At 34.0% G+C, this 19,745-nt stretch overlaps 1 protein-coding gene across 1 annotated transcript; it reads left to right on the top strand.

The window, feature by feature from the left end:
* Positions 1–4,057: 4,057 nt before the first annotated feature.
* LOC121970388 (transducin beta-like protein 3) lies at positions 4,058–17,588 on the top strand. Its single transcript, XM_042521090.1, has 14 exons — positions 4,058–4,450; positions 4,970–5,146; positions 6,188–6,337; positions 7,742–7,950; positions 8,047–8,317; positions 10,060–10,194; positions 11,866–11,984; positions 13,647–13,803; positions 13,901–14,147; positions 14,217–14,293; positions 14,779–14,898; positions 16,152–16,282; positions 16,352–16,526; positions 16,890–17,588. The coding sequence occupies exons 1-14, from the start codon at positions 4,145–4,147 to the stop codon at positions 17,268–17,270; spliced, it is 2,655 nt and encodes an 884-aa protein (XP_042377024.1). The 5' UTR covers positions 4,058–4,144; the 3' UTR covers positions 17,271–17,588.
* The last annotated feature ends 2,157 nt before the right edge of the window (positions 17,589–19,745 follow it).

Below are 19,745 nucleotides of genomic sequence, written 5' to 3'. Positions count from 1 at the left end.
AAAGTCGTTGTCTGTAAGTCCCTAAGAGAAGGTACTTACCAAAATTCCTTCCCTTAACCTGTCTCACTTACTACGTGCCTCTCCATTCATCAATTGTTTAATAACCAAAAACTTCTATACTTACACTATTTTTAAGAGATCCATCTATATTGCTCAGAAAGCTTAACTATATTGCTTGGAGGAGTCTAGCTATCTATATTGTTGGGTGGAATTTATCAAAATTGCTTAGCAGAACTTATCTAAATTGGTTGGCGGAACTTATCCAAATTGCTCAGAGGAGCTTAACCATATTGTTTTGTGGAGCTTAGTGATATTGTTTTGCAGACTTACTGATATATTGCTCGACAAAACTTGACGATTTTATTCTGCAGACCTTTTATGATAGTGTTCGCTGGATCTTGAGTAATATTGTTCTACGAAACTTAATGATATTGCACTGTGGAACTTTAGTAATATTGCTCTGCCAAATTTAATGATATATTGCTCTACGAAACTTGACAATTTTGTTCTGCGAAACTTAATGATATTGCTTTGTGGAACTTTAGTAATGTTGTTCTGTGGAACTTAATGATATTGCACTGTGAAACTTTAGTAATATTGTTGTGCGGAACTTAATGATATATTGCTATGTGGAATTTGACGATTCTATTCTATGTAACTTAATGATATATTGCTCTATAGAACTTTAGTAATGTTGCTCTGCGGAACTTAATGATATTGCTCTATAGAACTTTAGTAATGTTGTTCTACAAAACTTAATGATATTGCATTGTGGGACTTTAGTAATGTTGCTCTGTGGAACTTAATGATATATTGCTCTGTGGAACTTGACGATTCTATTTTATAGAATTTAATGATATTACTATGTGGAACTTTAGTAACGTTGCTTTGTGGAACTTAATGGTATATTGCTTTGCAAAACTTTATGATATATTGGACGGAAGATCTACATTACATTGCTCGGAGGACCTCATTATCTTTGAACAAAGGATCTTGACTTATATTGCTCGAAGGTAAAATCCCGACTACCATTAGATGTCCTTCCTTTAAGTCAGACTGAATAGTGAAGTCGAATAAAGTCCAATTAAATATGTGATCAAAGATAACTATCCCGAGGATAACCCTGACTACCATCATTACTCGAAACCAATTATATATTATCATATTGCTCGGAGATAAAATCTCGGCTACAATCAAGAATCTTTTTTTTAAAGGTCAAAAGGTGTCTCATTAAAAATAATATTTCTTTTATAATGTCCATAATATTGATGTAGGAAGCATTAGAATTGAACTTATATTTTGATATTATCAAAAGTTCAAAATTAAGTCATATTATGATCTAATAGATTGATCAAGTGTACATGTTGCTATATCTAGAAGTACTAGTAGGTCAACTAGACAAGATACTAGGCAATGAAAGTTTCGACAAATTAAGGACACTAGACAAAAGTCTAGGTGGGTCATTGGACCGACTTGTAGGATCGAAAAGACGCTAGAGGGCAGTGAATAGCGTTCATCACATTTTATAAAATCACGAGAATACGCAGTGAAAAATAAATGAAGGAAAGAATAACACAAAGGCCTAACACAAGTCTTTTTTACTTTGTTTGGAACCTTTGGTGACTCCTACTCCAATGCCCACACTCATGGAGTGCTTTTATTTGACAATCACTATCAGTTCAAAAATGTTTACAAAGTTTATGTACAAGAACTATTAAAAAAAAATACTGACAATAGAAGAAGAAATTGCTTAAGCGTTGGTTGTTGGAGTAGCCTTTTGGTGTCATCGAAGTCTTCTTGGAGCAGCGTGTAAGTCCAAAAGTTGGAGCGAGTGATGTCCAGAAAGCTCTAGTCAAAGTCCTTTTTATAGGCTCTTTCCGGGAGCTCAGACCACCTCTAGGAGTCTGGAATGCTGACGATGTGGTTGCACCTCGGCAAAACTTAATCTCTGAAATTTCATCTATCTTAGGGCGCTCGAACCAACCCAAACACTTGGACTTGATGTGTGCTGACCAACTAGTGTGCACCACCTCAGCCAGTCGCTCATTGCTTCGTCTCCTTGCCCGGGCACCCAAAGCTCTAGGCGCCCAGACCTCTGGGTGCCTAAACCAAGTCTTGGTGTCTGGAATCTTTTTTCAGCCTTTTGCTTTCCTGCGTCATAAGTTATAAAGTTAACATGATAAACAATAATATAGAAAAGAGTAGTAATAATGTTTTTAACAATCTCTAGATTGTCTAGTTCTAACTTTGAGTTTCTTTGAAATCATATGTCAGATTGACGCCTACTATTCCCTTAATCGGGAACACATCCTCACTGGGTCTCTCCTCCAGTTGTTTACCTCCACTTACCAATCACATATTTCCTTGATATCGGGTCTCTTGATCCACCAGGACTTCCTACCAGATCTCAATCAATCTGGACTTCAGCCAGTTGTCAACCCAACTAGACTTTCTTCTACCATATTTCAACCAATCTGGACTTCATGCCAACTATCAATCTAGCTGAACTCCAACCTGATTTTTTGGTTCTCTAGACTCATCAAGTTCATATCCTACACACTTAGTAAAAGGATTATATTACAACATAATCTAACTTTAACCTTTGTCATATATCAAAATCTGAGTTTAATTATTAATGCAACTTGCACCAACAGACCAAACATCTAGTGAGATGGACTCAATAGGTCAACGTGGACCAGATATCGAGTTAGAAGAAAGCTCTGGCAGGTCGATGATCGAATGTTGAGCAGAGAAAGTCCAAACATGTTTTGAAGATGGAATGTTTGACAAATAAGTTGAGATGAACTCTTGAAATAGAGAGATTTTTCTAAAAAGAAGAATGGTGAGGACGCGTTCTCATTTTGAGAACAATCTTAGGCGTTGGTCTGACTAAAGAAACCAACAAATATTTCTAAGTCGAGATCAGACAATCCTCACTGTCATACTTATTCATACATATTATTTATTATTTAACACTGTTTTGCAGAGTCATTATTATTTTTATTTGTTGTGATAAATTTATTTTGCATAAAAAATAAAATCTTAGGTTGACTGAAGGGTTTGGTCTATCGAACAGGATGATTATATCGACCAATCTAAGTAGAATTTGTAGACAAGATTGAGACCTAGCAAAGAAGAAAATATTGGGATGTAATCAACTGATTAGGAGCATCAGTTGACTAAACCAATATCATAAGTGCAGAAAAAATGATTGGATTACTCAAGAAAGGAAATCCTAGGGATTGAGTCGACTGAACAAGGTGTAGTCAATCACAAATTCGGATTTCGTGAGATCGATTAGATCAGATCGAAGCAAATAAGTAAGGAAACGGAGATTAGTTGCTTAATAGAGATTCAGTTGATTGATAGGGATCAATCGACTGAACGGTTCCAGTCGACCAGATGGTGGCTATAAAAGAAATCTTAGGATCCGAGGCTCATTAACAATTCAACTCTCTCTTCATTTTATTCTTCTTCTCCAATCGTGCAAGTTTTGCTATTACTATATGAAAAGATTCTCCGACAATCTAGACCCAAGTTTTATCTATATGCTATCAGTATACTTTGTTTTAGTATTTGGATTTATATTCAAGGAGATAGTAGCATGTTAACGTCTTTCTTATATTCTGTATGGTTTTTCTTTTTCTATGAAAGTTTTTGGACAGGAAAAATTAGTTGATTGTCCCGTTGAAGTTATCAAATATCACGAAATTTAAAATAGTTGTTGTTCGACTACGAATAAGTTAAAAAAAAAATTTATGTTCTTGTCCCTATTATTTTCAATTCGACTTTGCTTTTTTACTTTAGAAAAAGAATAATTTTAAACTATATGATTCAACTCTCTTATCGTCGCTATCCAACACATAATTATACCTTCGACGTTCTGAAAAAATTATTTTAATTTTTGCCCGGCTAAAATTTAGGGTTCTAATTGATTAATTAAATATATCAGATTTGAAAAATTAATTGTAATTTAATTAGATCAAGTATTTTAATCTTCCCCGATTAAATTTGCTGGTGACACCCATCAGGCTGGCAGGTCGCATAAAACCTAAACCCCACCCCTCCCCTCCCCTCCCCTCGCCGCCTCCCTCGCGTCCTTTCTCTTGCTATCCGAGCCGGACCTTCCGCGCCGCCGTTGGCGATGGATGCGCTATCACCTCTGGTTCTGAAGCGAAGCTACCGCTGCGTGTCGTCGCTGCAACAGTTCTATGACGGTGGATCTTTTGCTGTGTCCTTCGACGGCTCCTTCCTCGTTTGCTCCTGCGGCGACGAGATAAAACTCGTAAACTCGTCCGATGCCTCCGTCTTAGGGAGTCTTGGCGGGTTTTCGGAGTCTAGTACTTCCTTCACCTTGAGCCCTGATGACAGGTTCCTTTTCACTGCTGCCGACAGCCGTCAAATTCGAGTTTGGGAGCTCTCCTCCCGCAAGTGCATTCGTTCGTGGAAGGTATGTAGGGTTAAGAGACGGTACCTTTAAGCCAAAAAGCACCTGTCTAACCTGCTTTTTCTTTGTAATTTTCGAAGCCCTGATTTAAATTGTTGTGATTCTTCTCGAGGAGAAAACTTAATACAAAGTCAAACATAGATGCATTCATCTTGTCCTTTATATAATTGTAAGTTAATTTCAATTATGATATATGTCTAAGTTAGTTCACTTGAGAAATTTGTTCTTTAGCTTTTTATTCTCCTTTTATATTTTTCTTCGTAGTTGAAAATGTTGCTCCGCTTGAGTTTTTCTTATATATGTACTGCGGTAACTCATTCAAGTTACAACATTGTACTGTTTTCAATCATTTTCTTGAGGAATATAAAATGCTTAAAGGAAAATGCATAATTTCGTACCATCAAAAAATTTGCTTTTCTTTGTTGCTGGATGCGGGGAATAATTATCTTTTATAAATACTCACAAGATATTCGTAAGAAAAAAATATTTGTAATTTTATGAGCCGTCTACATTTTTGTGTAGGGACATGATGGTCCAGTAAAGATCATGGCATGCCATTCTTCTGGTGGATTGCTAGCTACAGGTGGAGCAGACAGAATGGTTTGTGTATGGGACGTACACGGTGGATTTTGCACACATTTTTTCAAAGGTCACCGGGGTATTGTGACATGCATCAAATTCCACCCGAACCAGTTACTTGTGAGTAAAGTTTGAATGTTAGTCTCATATAGTTTGTTTGCATAAATGATCAGATTGGTTCTATCCTGAATCTTCTTTCTAAATATTTCTATCAATTTGTACCATACTTTTATTCCAGCTAATTGCATAATGCTTTTGGGATTTTGCATGCCTGACATGTTCGATTATTTGTGATTGTACGTGCAACTTTTTTATAATATGGAAAAAAGCAAGATTGAAGTTGGACACTAGCCAATATAATGTAAAATATTTATGTCATGTTTACTTAGATGCAAATAAGAAAAAAAAGAAGAAGAAAGAATAAGAAAAGGACGTGAGGTCCCTTTTCTAGCTAGAAGGAGGAGGAACGTCATTCCTTCCATTTCCTACTTATTTCTCCCAAATTTGATGGAAGTGGAGGGGAATGAATTTTGAGACTATATTAAATACAACGGGAACAACATTAAAGGTAATCCTTTGCTTCACGAAATATTATAGGAGTAAATAATGCTAATTAGGTTTTTGGACCCTCGAGGCTTCAACTTCAGGTTTAATCTGATAAAGATATTTTGATATTGAAATATATAACCAATATTTATAACATATACACACTGACACACATTACCCAATGTCACTGAAAGCATAATAATAGATGAGCAATGTTTGGCGGCATATTTTATTGATTGTACTTTGTTTGGTTCTACAAGCAAACATTAGTCAAGCTTGTAGTCAGGCCCCTGGAATGTAGTTGGTGTATTGTTATAAATATGTATTTCTATTCCAAAGGTTAAGGTATTTACTTCAATAGTTTGGCTAAGTTAAGTCTATATAATAAACTCTGCAACAAGCCCTCAGATCTTAGTCTTGATTTGAAATATATAGCACCTAAAAGATTTGGGTTGTTTATTTAACTTTGCTTTTGGTATGGTGTTGAGACTCCCTTCTGTAACCACCTACTATTTGTTTATATCATGCGAGGGGTCTGTCTTTAGCAATATAACTTTTCTTGTTCTGGGAATTCTTTCATGTGTTTATCATTGTAATATGTTTTGGATGTTCCAGTTGTTCTCAGGCGGTGATGATGCTACTGTTCGTGTTTGGAACTTGCAATCTAAGAAGTGTGTTGCAGTGCTGGAAAAGCACTTCTCACCGGTTACCTCATTGGCAATATCTGATGATGGTTCGATTTTGCTAAGTGCTGGAAGAGATAAGGTAAGATTTCAACTTAAAATTTCTTATTTAGTCTATTAGATTAGGTTAGTAATTATTATTTTCTACATTGATCAAGGTACATGATCTATTAGTCTATTATTTGAAAAGACTATTGGTTCTTGAAAACTGAAAGTCTAAAACACCACTTGTTAGGATGTGGTGTTTTTGCTTCCCTTGGAGACTAGTAACATTTAAGGTAACTAATTAATCATGTGTTTTTCTCACTTATATGGTTTGTGCTTATTTTAAATGAATTGATTGTTCTATATTTCTTGTGAAGAAAAATATATTATTTGCCGTAAGAAATTTCCCAGGCTAGGACAGCAGCATGACTAAAAATTAAGTAGGAAAGTCCCAACTATTAACTAAAGCAATTTCCAATTTGTTTTCTTATATAGCTCTAGGACAATGGTACGTTGTAGGGGCTGGTTGTATCTTAGCCTTTCAATAATTCAATGTATGGTCTCTTATATTTTGCTATTTTAGTCACCTTGACTTGCAATTCACTTTTCTCTTTACTGTTAAATTTGGATAGCTGCTCTATGTGAATGATACACCATTCCAATATTTCTACTTTGGCAAAATTTAGCATGTTTAAAATGATTCATATATCTGAACACTTGTTATTACTTATTACATGAAATGTGGTTTTTGAACCTAGGGTTTTAGCTTATGGATCTTTTCATAAAAGGGTTAAACTCCAGCTTTGGCATGTTGTTGGAATCTGAGTATCAATTCTGCTGCATGCTCAAATTAAGTTTTTCTTTGGAGTTTGAACTCAAGCCTGAAATCTGTTTCTATGTACCAGGATGCACGTTTGTTTAACAGGATAGACAGGTCACTGTAAGCACTTAAATGGAATAATATTAACTTCGTGCAGTTTCTAGGAATCCAGTCAGCTACTAGTTTAGACTTTAGATAAGATGGCTGTGGGGTGATTTCCTTGAGAGTAACTTGTGCTATTCAATAGCTTTTGTGGGTTTGTTTCTTTGGTTGGGGAATAATATATTTCTTTCCTGATTTTATGAGGAAAATTGTTTTCATTTGATTTTGAAAAGATATAATTCATTAGGGTGCCTGCTCATTCATGTTCTCTTTATCTTCTCATTGTATTGTTACCTATTCTTCCGGAATGATACATTTCTTTCTTTTTCATAACAAACATTGTTTTATGTGATGGAAAAGTTGAAATGTCATTGTGTAACTTTTCTTTAGTTGCTAAATGGCGTTAGGCACTTATTTGATCCTTGACCTGATTCTTCTTCTAAAATATTCCAATTTAAGTTTGTTTGTATATATTAAAGGCTTTACATTTGCAGTTTATTATAAGTAGGTGTTTTATGTTTTCCATTTCAGTTTCATTTCCCCCTATTTCCTAATAAAAGTTAATTCCAAACCACATAGGTCGTGAACAGATGGGACCTGCAAGATTATAGCTTCAAGATGACAATACCAACATATGAAATGGTGGAAACTGTTTGCATCATTCAATCTGGTGATGTTTTTTCTCCCTTTTTGGAAGTAAACAATGGTAAAAATACTAGCTCTTCAGATCCAGTTCATTTTTTGACTGTTGGTGAACGTGGGATTGTGCGTATATGGAGCTGTGAAGGGTATGATTGATCCCCTAAAACTTGGGGTTTGCACTCTTTTTTGTTTTCCATCTTTTACATCCCCACAAATTTATTAGTTATTTTGTTTTGCAACAGTGCTATTTGTATATATGAACAACCCTTGAGCTCTGGTGAAGGTGACTCTGGAAGAGGATTCTTATCAGCTGTTTTCTTACCATCGGATTTAGGGTTACTCTGTGCAACTGCTGACCAACAGTTTCTCTTCTTTTCCCCGACTAAATCTGCCCAAGGAACATTTCAGTTGCACTTGTACAGAAGGCTTGTAGGCTACAATGAAGAAATTCTTGATATGAGGTTCTTAGGTGATGATGAGCAGTACCTTGCTGTTGCTACTAATTTGGAGCAGGTATACTATCATTTCCAATTCAACTCTAATTGGCTCTGATAAACTTTGTTGAAACACCAAATTAGTGTTGAACATCAGCTGCATATGCATTTGTATGTATCGGCAAAATTTCTGTTACATATGCATATGTTTTTTTAATTATGGAAGCTCCTAGAGCTAATGAACTATCAGGAGCTACACGTTATGCTTTTTAATTATTGGAGCTCCTAGAGCTAACAAGTTATCTGGAGCTCCATATTCACTTGCAGTAGAAGCTAATTAATTACACAGAAAAGAGTGAGGAGGATTGTGAACTAATGTGCTTACAGTAGAACTCCACCTGTAATAGAAACGTACAAATCACACAGAGGACGAGGAACATGACAGGGACAAGGAACTCAATACAGTTTCTACCTTTATCTGAATACTGTAGATTTTCCACATTAAATCTTGTAGTATCTTACATAAGCATTAGTTCTTGACATATTGGTGCCAATTAGTAGGTTATGCTCTTGTGTGTCCATTTGATGTTAAATATTTTCCAAGTTTAACCCCATGCACCCAAATATTAGTCCACTGCTAAATTATGTTTTCTTCTGAGCACATTAGGCCTAAACCAAGGTTTCAAATCTTGACCTGTGCTGAGGTTTCGGTCCAGACTGGAATGATACAGTTTCGGTGTCGTGCCGTGCTGATACAATTTCAGTATTTTTTTATTTATACATAGTAATTATTAGATAAATATGTTTATGATGTATAATTTAAAGATAAGTTGTATATTAATTTTGTATAAGTTCTAAAATAATTAAATATAATTTCTTTAAAGAAAATTGATTTATCAATAACTCGAATTAAATTTGATACATCTTACCTTAAAAATTATAATATATATTTTAAATAGTAAAAAAAATCAGAATATCAATTAAACAGTAAAACAGTAAAAAAATAAAATATTTTTTTTAATCAGAATATAAATATGATTTATTAGAATCTTTTAAAATTTTTAAATGAAATTTAAAACAATACAAAATAATAAAAAATATTAGAATATAAATCATATTTATTATTTATTTTTTAGAATTTTTAAATGAAATTTAAAACAATAAAAAGTAAGTTTTAGGAGTATTAATTAATAAAATTTATTTAAAAAATTTAAATTTTAAATATATTTTTTATATATTTTATTGAGATAATTTAATTAGTTTATAAATGTCTGTTCAAAAATGAATTTTTGATCAGTAAGAATAGTAACATCATGCGGGCATGTCTCACGACGCCTTCAACGGTGCCTGCGATGCATCCAGGACGTGGGCCCGCGACACTTCTGGTGGAGGCGATCGCGTAATGCACGTTTGATTCCATCTGTCGCTTGTGATGCATGCAATGACGCATGAAATTATTGCGTGTGGGGTGCCGGGTTCGCTCCGCGATGGAATGGTAAAAACTGTCCGTGCCGCCTTGCACGAAACGGTATTCTGTTCCTTGGCCTAAACATATTGTTTAGTGTTGTTCTTATTCATTTATGTGCTCACTCTCATAGTCCGTTCATAAGTCATTGCCATTGATACATAGCCCTGTGATATTAAATTTTGCATTTTAATCTTTTGAAATTCATTTTTAACTTCAAAAATTAGCGCGTGCACACAATGACAGAATTATGGAATGTTAGTTTGCTGTGCATTCTTCATTGTGTATTGTGTTTGTTATGTGCATTCTTCATTGTATACTGTGTTTGTTATGCACATTCTTCATTGTGTATGCAGGTGCGAGTATATGAAGTTGCATCCATGTCATGCGCTTATGTTCTTGCAGGGCATACAGAAATTGTTGTCTGTATTGACACTTGCATTTCCTCTACTGGGAAGACAATGGTGGTAACAGGAAGCAAGGATAATAGCGTGAGCACTTTACTGTCCTGCTTTATAGTTGCTTTAATATTTTTTTTTCTTTTTCTCCCAAAGTTTATTTTATAATAATTTACATCATCTACAAACTTGGACTTTGATACCATGATCTGCAGGATTCAATATACCCATGATTTATCATTTTGATGTGGAACAATAAACATTTAAGAATCTTATAGTTTATGCATTTGAGGCTGTTGGGTACCTGGGCTGCCTGCAAATATCAGTTGCAGTCGTTGGCCTATTAACAGGTGTTTATCTGCCTACTAATGGTCTATAAGTTGCAAATCCATTTGGAGCAGACCTCTATAAGCTGCAATTGCAACTGACTTAAAATGATTTCTTTTTTGTCCTTGCAGTCTGCATATTCATGAACAATGCATTCTAATATGAAATATAAAGGTTGGGAATTAGAAATAGGAATTTAGAATAAGATTTTTTTTATCTACGTCAACAATCTATATTTAATGATCTTGACAAAAATAAATTCTAAACAATGGTATACTGTTGTTTCATGATTTTTGGATTTTGAAATTAATAATTTAAAATATTTTATTTCAGCTATTTCTTGATATGAAGGGGAGCTTGGTGCAATGATAAAATTGTTGCTGTGTGACCTAGAGGTCACGAGTTCAAGTCTCAAAAATAACCTCTTGCAAAGTAGGATAAGACTGCGTACAATAGATCTTTCCTTGGATCCCGCATTGGCGGGAGTTTCGTGCGGCTCTTTAGCTATTTTTTGATATGTGAGACCAACATTGAATCATTTTAAATGAATATGTTTCTCAAATATACTAATTAATTAATATAATAGGAATAATTAATGGATAATTATACTTCATTTTCAAAAAAAGTATTTTGTTATAATATATAGACAGGATTCAAAATCTCAAGCCAACAAGCTGGAGTTTTAGTGTTTGACTGGAATGATGTTTTGGTATTGGGTTGACGTTTCGATCTATATAGTGCTAGTGGCGAATTAGAGGAGGAAGGAGATGAAGAAGAAAAAAGGAAAAAGATAACTACACAACTTTTTGACATTATCTTATATGGACACAATGTATAAAAAAAATATTATCATCTAAATTCATCTCTTGCATAATAGCATATTAAAGAGTGTTGAGTGATGGTATGACACAATAGTCATGACATGATTAACACAACTATATAGAAGACATTGCTTGTGTCGACTAGTATTAAGATTTGGTAATTTACTGGAACGTTAGGTTTCAATCATGCGACCCTACATGGTATGAGATTTCAAACCATGTGTATAATCTTATAGATGCTGATATAAAATTAAAATAATTGAAAATGATATAGTAATTTTTGATATAGATTAAATATTTCAAATTTTAGGGTAAAATAATTTTGTTTTGTTATAAAACAAGCGCCATTAGAATAGCAATTCTATCTGCTTGCTACCTAACAATATTGCTGCAATGCCACTTGCAACATTTTGCATTTGTCTACTTTTTCTGATCTAGGGCACTGCTAATTGCATGACCTTCAAACCACACAATTAATGAAGTAAGCATTCTACTAATTAATGAATGCATATTCAACATCCTTCTCTGATAAACCTTAAGGAAACACTTGTCAGAAGATTACCAGCTATATTCTTTTTTTCGTTAACTAGTTATCCTTTTCCCCCCAATTTTATAGGTGCGATTATGGGATGTTGAGAGAAAACAATGTGTAGGTATTGGTAAAGGCCATATGGGAGCTGTAGGAGCTGTGGCTTTCTCTAAGAAATTGAAGAATTTTTTTATTAGCGGCAGCAGGTGATTTTGAAATTAGAAAATTGAACTACATTTGCTTCACTCTTATGCTACACTCTTCTGCTACAGAATTTGTTCTTTACCATAGCTTTGAATTATATTATGTTTTTTTCCTCATTCTTAAAGAATTCTTGGTTCAATGTTTCTCTTATTTCTTTTTAAAATAGTTTTGGATGTTTTAGATGCTACAAAATTTTTGGATTTCATTGTATGATGTTTAAATATAAGCTTGGGAAGCCAAGGTGGTCCATTCGAATTAAAGTGTACAGTTTTCCTTTTTTTGGAAGAATATGTGCTTCTTACCATGAATGTGGTCTGTAGGTAATTGAGATTGAAAACAAGATTTCAAATAATTGCTGGATGTTGGAGTTTTCAAACCTAGTTGAAACATTTGATTTCAATACCATACTCTGACAAAAATTGATATGCTTCACACACTGATAAGTGTGCGTAGATAAATTTGAGCATCACCCTGAAACTCACTGAATTTATTTCCAAAAATAATACCAAATGGATAGTCAATTCAACTAGGAATTTGATGATTTTTTAATTGAAAATATAAATATCTCAACTGGTTATAATTAGTTATGGTAATAATGTTAAAATCTCTTTTGATAATTCAATGGAGGATGAGCAAGCCTTTCAACCTTCAGAATATATATATGGTTAACTTGCAAAGAAAGCTGGTTAACTTGCAAAGAAAGCTATCAATTTTCTCTTTTTCATTATGTGTGTGTATGTGTGTATGTATGGATGTACATAATATAAATTAAAGATATTTAATTTTGTAGTTTATATTAAATTTATTTAGTTTGATAAGTATTATTGTCATAATGAAAGAAGAGCTATAACCTCAATCTTTATTAATAACTTCAATTCACATTCTTTTTATTAAATTTAATTGATTAGATAGATCATTATATAAATGAGAAAAATATTCATCTTGTATTTGGTTGTATGTACATAGAACTAATCTAAAACCAACCTACCCTTTGGTTCAACCTCTGCATTGTATTTTTGCTTGCATATATCAATAAACAGAGCTTAATTTTTATCACTATCCGCTTTCCCATTGAGTTTAAAAAGGCATTAAAGATTTATTTTGTTATCCTAATCAAAGTTTTATAATTCTTAACAAGCTGTGCGTCAAATATTTTTTTGTTGACTTGCAATCCAACAAAATATTTTTCTTTAATTTTTTTTCTTCATCAAGTACACCAATTTTAGGACTCAATTCTAACAACCACATGACTAATTCCTTCCATTCACTAAATCTTTGGATCTCAGAAACTGATTTACAACTATTCTTTTCATCTGGTAATATTTGCTTGACAATCTAGTGAAGCATTATTTACTTATTCTTAATTGTTTTTCTTAGCCAGTTCAAAACTGAAGTTCTATGCTTCCATATGATCTTTTCAACGTTCTTATGATTATTTCTGATCTTGTTTTAATTCTATTATTTAGTTTGTCTTTAGAATGTAAAATTTATCATTTATTTCATTATGTTATCCAGTAACATAAACCAACAAATGCAAAATGATTATTTCAGCCATTTCTTTAAACCATTCCTAAGAATACACAGTTATTTTATTTTGTGGTAAGTGAATTTTGTTCACAGTTTTCCTAGTTTTTATACTTAAACCAGCTTCCCTCTGTTAATAGTGATCGCACGATTAAAGTATGGACTTTTGATGGAATCTCTGAGAATTCTGATCTGGAGATTGCACTAAAATCAAAGTCTGTCATAGCTGCACATGACAAAGATATCAATTCTCTCGCCGTCTCACCAAACGACACCCTAGTTTGCAGTGGTTCTGAGGTGGATAAATGGTTCAAATTTTTGTTATTGATACCTAATTTATCAAAGATTATGCATTTGTTGTTCCTCTAATCACTTCATATTTTTTATTACCTAGGATCACACTGCTTGTATATGGAGGCTTCCTGGCCTAACTTTTGTTGCTGTGCTTAAAGGGCATAAGAGGGGAATTTGGTCAGTGGAGTTCTCTCCTGTAGATCAATGTGTGCTGACTTCTTCTGGTGATAGAACAATTAAGATATGGGCTGTTTCTGATGGTTCATGCTTAAAAACATTTGAAGGGCATACTTCAAGTGTATTGCGAGCTTCATTTCTTTCACGCGGAACTCAAATTGTTTCATGCGGTAAAATAAAAATTTAAATATCCCTCTAAATTCGAAAAGGGTGGTTAGTCTAAACGTTTTCATTTCTAGGTGGGGATGGCTTAGTTAAACTATGGACAATCAAGTCAAATGAGTGCGTTGCAACCTATGACCAGCATGAAGGGAAGGTACTGACCTGCTTTGGTAATTTTTGTGATGATAGTAGTTGAATTTGGTTAGTAGCATGCACTTTTATTATTATTCTTTGAAATAATCTATAGTGTTGTCAGTGGACTGCAAATCAGCGATCATTTCATGATTTACCTCTCTTTCTGACCTCGTGGTATGCAGTAGATGAGAATATTATTTTGAATGTGTTGTGGCAAGAAAAGATAATTGACATTCTCATTTATGATTATTTGAGCTGAGAAAAAACCTAATAAAATCATTCTAGATGACTAGATTGAAATATATGACTATCTATGCCAATTCAATCCAGTTTCTCAAGAGGATAATTTACCACAAGCATGGTCAGATTGGATTCAACTTGAGAGTTGAGACCTTTCGCACAGAGCTCTTGCATCTGTTACTGAGGGATGCTGGATGTGTTAAACCAATACAACTAAGATGCCAAAGGGGTTGTTAATTCGTATTGTTCACTTTTACTCTACAGATTTGGGCATTGGCTGTTGGGAAGAAGACAGAGAAGCTTGCAACTGGAGGCACTGATGCTGTCATAAATTTTTGGCATGACTACACAGCTGTAGATAAGCAGGAAGCCTTCCTCAAAGAGGTAGGTTTCTTCATGACCCACCATTTTTTTTTCTTTTGAGGCCTACAATATTTTCTATTTTCCCTTTGTTTGACTGTCCTTTTCTAGTAATGCAATGCCAAAAATGAAAATGATGTCATGTTTGCTATAATTCTTCAACAATGCTTCTAGTGATATTCTAAAAGTTTAAAAGCAATTATTTTGTCTATTTGAGAGTTTCACAGTGTAATAGTTTCTGTCAATGAAGTGTTTGGAAACACTAAAATTTGTTTGTTCCTGTAGATATTATTTTGTTACTCACTCCCATTTAGAAAATTTTTTATTTGGAGTCTATTCTTACATGATTTTGTCATGTCCTAAAGAGATTCCATAGAGATTAAGCTTGGGTGTGAGTTGTATTATATCCATGGCCTAGTAAAAGAACCTACAGAACGTTTCTAATGAAAAATCTCTTAAGAACACATAAAAGCACAAATAAATCATTCTCTTGACTTGATAGCAATAGTAACATGAAAATCTTGGTCAAAGCATAGAAACAAATCCCCATCCATTAAAAAGACGGAGAAGATAGCTTGTGGAAGAGAAGAAGAGGAAAAAGGCTGCTGGAGCTATTATTTCTGCTGATTGGTGCCAGATTGCTGTTTTGTTTGTTCATTGGGAGCAATTTAGGAGGGCAATAATCACATGAACGGGACGGGAAATCAATCAAGCTAGGGTTTTGTTATCTACATAAACTGTTTTGACTAAACCAGTTTTTCTCAACTTACCTAACACCCGGTTAATCTGCATAGACTGCCTAACCTGTCTGCCGTTGGAAAGACTTGCCTGAAGGAGACAACATAATGCATATCAAAGCACCTGGACAGCTGCTTAGACTGGCTTATAAAACAGTGTGACAGTGGAAGTATCCAACCATCGTAAAAGTTTATCATGGTACTTGCTACTCTGGTAAAAGTGAAAACCAATACCTATATTCCTGTGGTAGTGCTACTAAAATCTCAAGTACTTAATAGTTATATATCAATCCATATAAATTTGATTTTCTATCTTTGCAGTTTGAGGATTTAACATACCACATATTTCCCTGCTTTACCATTCCATGGGATCATTTTATCATTTCTTATATCAACATTTAGTGAGTGAGAAATGATTTACCATTGTCAGGGTTTAAAATCTTATGTCGTTTTTGCCAGTTTATTATTGATCTACTATGGCATTTCCATGAATTTAATATGCCTTTGTCTTGCTTCTGATATGTGCTTTACTTGATGTAGGAAGAAACAATTTTGAGAGGCCAAGAATTGGAAAATGCTTTGTCAGATTCCGACTATGCTCGGGCAATTCAACTTGCATTTGAACTTCGCAGGCCGCAGAAGCTCTTTGATCTATTTTCACATCTTTGCAGGTTAGGAACAATCATTTTTTACCTTATTGTGTTCAACGTCCATCCTGGCTTATTTGAGGCGTGATGCAGGAGAAAGGATTCTGAAGACTCAATCAGGAGAGCTCTTAGTGGTTTTGGGAAGGAAGAAATATGTGTTCTTCTTGAATTTGTACGGGAATGGAATACGAAGCCCAAACTCTGTCATGTTGCACAAGTTGTGCTTAATCAAATTTTTAGAATCTTTCCTCCGACTGAGATTATGGAGGTAATTTCTACCCTAAAAAAAATCATGAGGCATAAAGCCATAAATCCCTAATGTAACAAACTTTTTTAAAGTTTATTATGTCCTGCTTGTCCTGCAATCTCCTTTCTCATTTGCCAGTACTTATTCTTTTGTTGCTCTGCATTTCCAAGCATTTGTTTCTCAATTTAATTGGAGAAACAAAATTGCATACGGTGTTTGACGCTTTTGCATTTCTGTTAACTAGGCAATTCAAACAATTCATTTATCCGTGAACAAATTATATTAGAAAATCTTCAGTTTCGACAATGGACAAATAACCTTTGTGTAACTTTGCGCTGGCAATCATATGTTTCAGTTTTTTGACATTCGTTATTCTTTTTCCAGGTCAAAGGTGTTAGCGAACTTCTTGAGGGTCTCATACCCTATTCCCAAAGGCATTTTAGCAGGATTGACAGGTTAGTCAGGAGCACCTTCTTGTTGGACTACATTTTAACGAGGATGTCCGTGCTAGATCCTGAAGCTACAATTATGGCAAGCAATGATGACCAACAAAATTTGCCACTAGAGAATGAGAAGCTTGATCAACACGATGATCAGTTAGGCTCCGAATTATGTGAGAGTGATGCCAGAGTTGATTCACTGATCCATACACAGGAGGAAATAGCAGTCTCAAAGAAAAGGAAATCTAGTAAATCAAAGAAGGGATCTGTTAAAAAGGGCAAGTTTTCGTTGAGCAAATGCAAAGAAGCAGCTCAGGTCTCTTAGAGTGGATCAATGCTATTTGTGGCAGCAAAGGATATGAGTGTTTCTGGCAAAAGTTTTTGACTCCAATTGTGAAAGGGGGAAAAAAATGGTCTGTTGAACAAATCAAGTTGCGAAGCACACAGACATCTCTCCCAAAGCAAAGGAGGCACGAGTGAATGTTGGTTCCGTTACTTTCCCCATCTCACTAACACGGAGGCCTATTATCTAAATAGCAATTTTGTAGCGTTTTTTGTTTTTCTATTTGTAATACTAATTGTGCTCCAAACTCTTGTATTCTAGTTTTCCATTATTTACGAGTTCAATATACTATCGTTTAAAGTTTGGCACTCGTATTTATTTTCTTTGATAAACAATAAACTTTAAAGGATTGTGATGCAAAACAATTATGATATCCTTGGTTTTCATGCAAAGAAGGAAGAAAATGCATTTTTTTTGTAAATTAATTTAATTTGAATCCAAAATTTTAAATTTTTGCTCATGCTCTATTTGGATTGTGATGCAAAACAATTATGATATCCTTGGTTTTCATGCAAAGAAGGAAGAAAATGCATTATTTGTGTAAATTAATTTAATTTGAATCCAAAATTTTAAATTTTTGCTCATGCTCTATTTGGATGTCATCAGACAGTGAATGCGTTTTACATTTAGAGGTTGATTTTTAGAATACTCGTTTGGTCCTTTTGTTTGGTTTTTTAAGTTTTTATCACTGCACTACCGTGGAGTCATGGGGCAGCACGTGTTTGCATGTATACATGCGACAACCAATTACATTACGAAGGTTAAGAGCACGCTTTTCCTTAACCGATTAAACAATTATGAACTCTCTTCAATTTTTTTTCAAGTAGAAAACTCTTAGCTAGGGTTAGCTTCACATTGTTTAGTCCAGGTTGTCTGGCTGTAGATTGTTTGGTTTTGATCGTGATCCATCATATGCCTAAACTCCCGAGCTCTTGGGATATAAAGGAATCCTAATACTTCGTGAAATGACATAACTTACACTTTACTGGAGTTATGGAGTTATTTTAAGAAAAAATATAGTTAAGAAATACTAGATATATATAGTATAATTAATATTTAAAAGATAACTTACTATCATTTTTAAAATAAATCTCAACTGTAATAAAAATTTAAATTTACCATCCATCTAACATCAATCTAACTCATATCATCCAAAATTATTTTAAACCAACCAGTAAATAAAAATCTAAAATTTAATTTTAAAAGTATTTAATTCTCTCATGAAAATTATAAATCATAGTTTTATACATAAATGCAAGGTCTTCGGGAGTGTACTGTCCAGCTCGATTCAATTAAGAGTCAGAACCTTCTACCTCAATTACATCTTCACCTGCAACCATTCAAATCTAGTGAGTCTAATGATTCAGTGCATTCAAACCATGATAACTAATACATAAATATACATTTACATGCATAAAAAAAATACTTTTAAAATAAATACATTTAACTTTAAAATCATTTGCATTCATTCACAAAACTCTTTAAAATACTTTAAGCATCGTATAACTTCTTCCTCATCATTAATCATAAACATTTTATGTGAAATTTATTTATTGAAAGTGACTCATTTATCCTTTATTTGATTGATTAATATAAAAAAATCATGGTACCAAGCGGCGGAATTTAGTAACTACTTCATCACATCCTTTTGGCCTAAATATGGAAATTTGATACTGGGCTCCCTTTGGGGTCTTTTCCCTTACGATATTCCATCAATCATCTGTAAGTTCACCGTCCACGTTTTCGACGGATCCTTAGACATCGTCTTTGTCACAGTCAAATCACATTTCTCAAAAATATTTTTCCTTTCCTTCCCTTTTATTTTTTTTTTAAAATGACCTTTTTCTCATTTTCATGAAATAAACATACTTCCAAAAATTTTATACATTTAATATAAAACCTTGAAACTTATAAAACTTTTCATATAATTTTTCAAGCATTTATTATAGTTATTCAGGACACTGCCAGAACTTTTATTTTTCCCTCAAACATAACATTTCTATTTTACCCTTTATCATACCTATAAAATCCTAAATTTTACTCTTTCTACTTTTTACTATAAATTTTGACTTGAGCCCTTCCTAAACCATTGCATATACTTTTTTTACTTCTAAAAATTCCCCAAACATGTTGTCAAGCCTCTCGACTAGTTCAACATGACTTAACTTCCCATGCAAACCCTAGGCCTGTTTTGATCCTAATCGACTCAAATCTTAAAAACTTCCTTCCCAACTTGAACCAAGACTTGACTAGACCCTTGCAATCATCATAGGACCCTCTTGGACAATGATAAATCAGCAACCAACCTGCACACAATCCATGAGCAGACCTAGCCCTTTTCCCCTCAAATCGTGTGCCCTAGGTGGAGAACAAGCCCACAGCTGAGCCCTCCATGGTTCCCTTGACTCCAGACTAATTAGCACCTCTCCTAGGACTCCTTTGGACCCTAACATGACC

This window comes from Zingiber officinale, chromosome 1B (genome assembly GCF_018446385.1).
Source record: "Zingiber officinale cultivar Zhangliang chromosome 1B, Zo_v1.1, whole genome shotgun sequence".
Taxonomy (NCBI): Eukaryota; Viridiplantae; Streptophyta; class Magnoliopsida; order Zingiberales; family Zingiberaceae; genus Zingiber; species Zingiber officinale.
The sequence above is the reverse complement of the archived record's forward strand: the minus strand, read 5'-3'. Positions and strand labels throughout refer to the sequence as shown.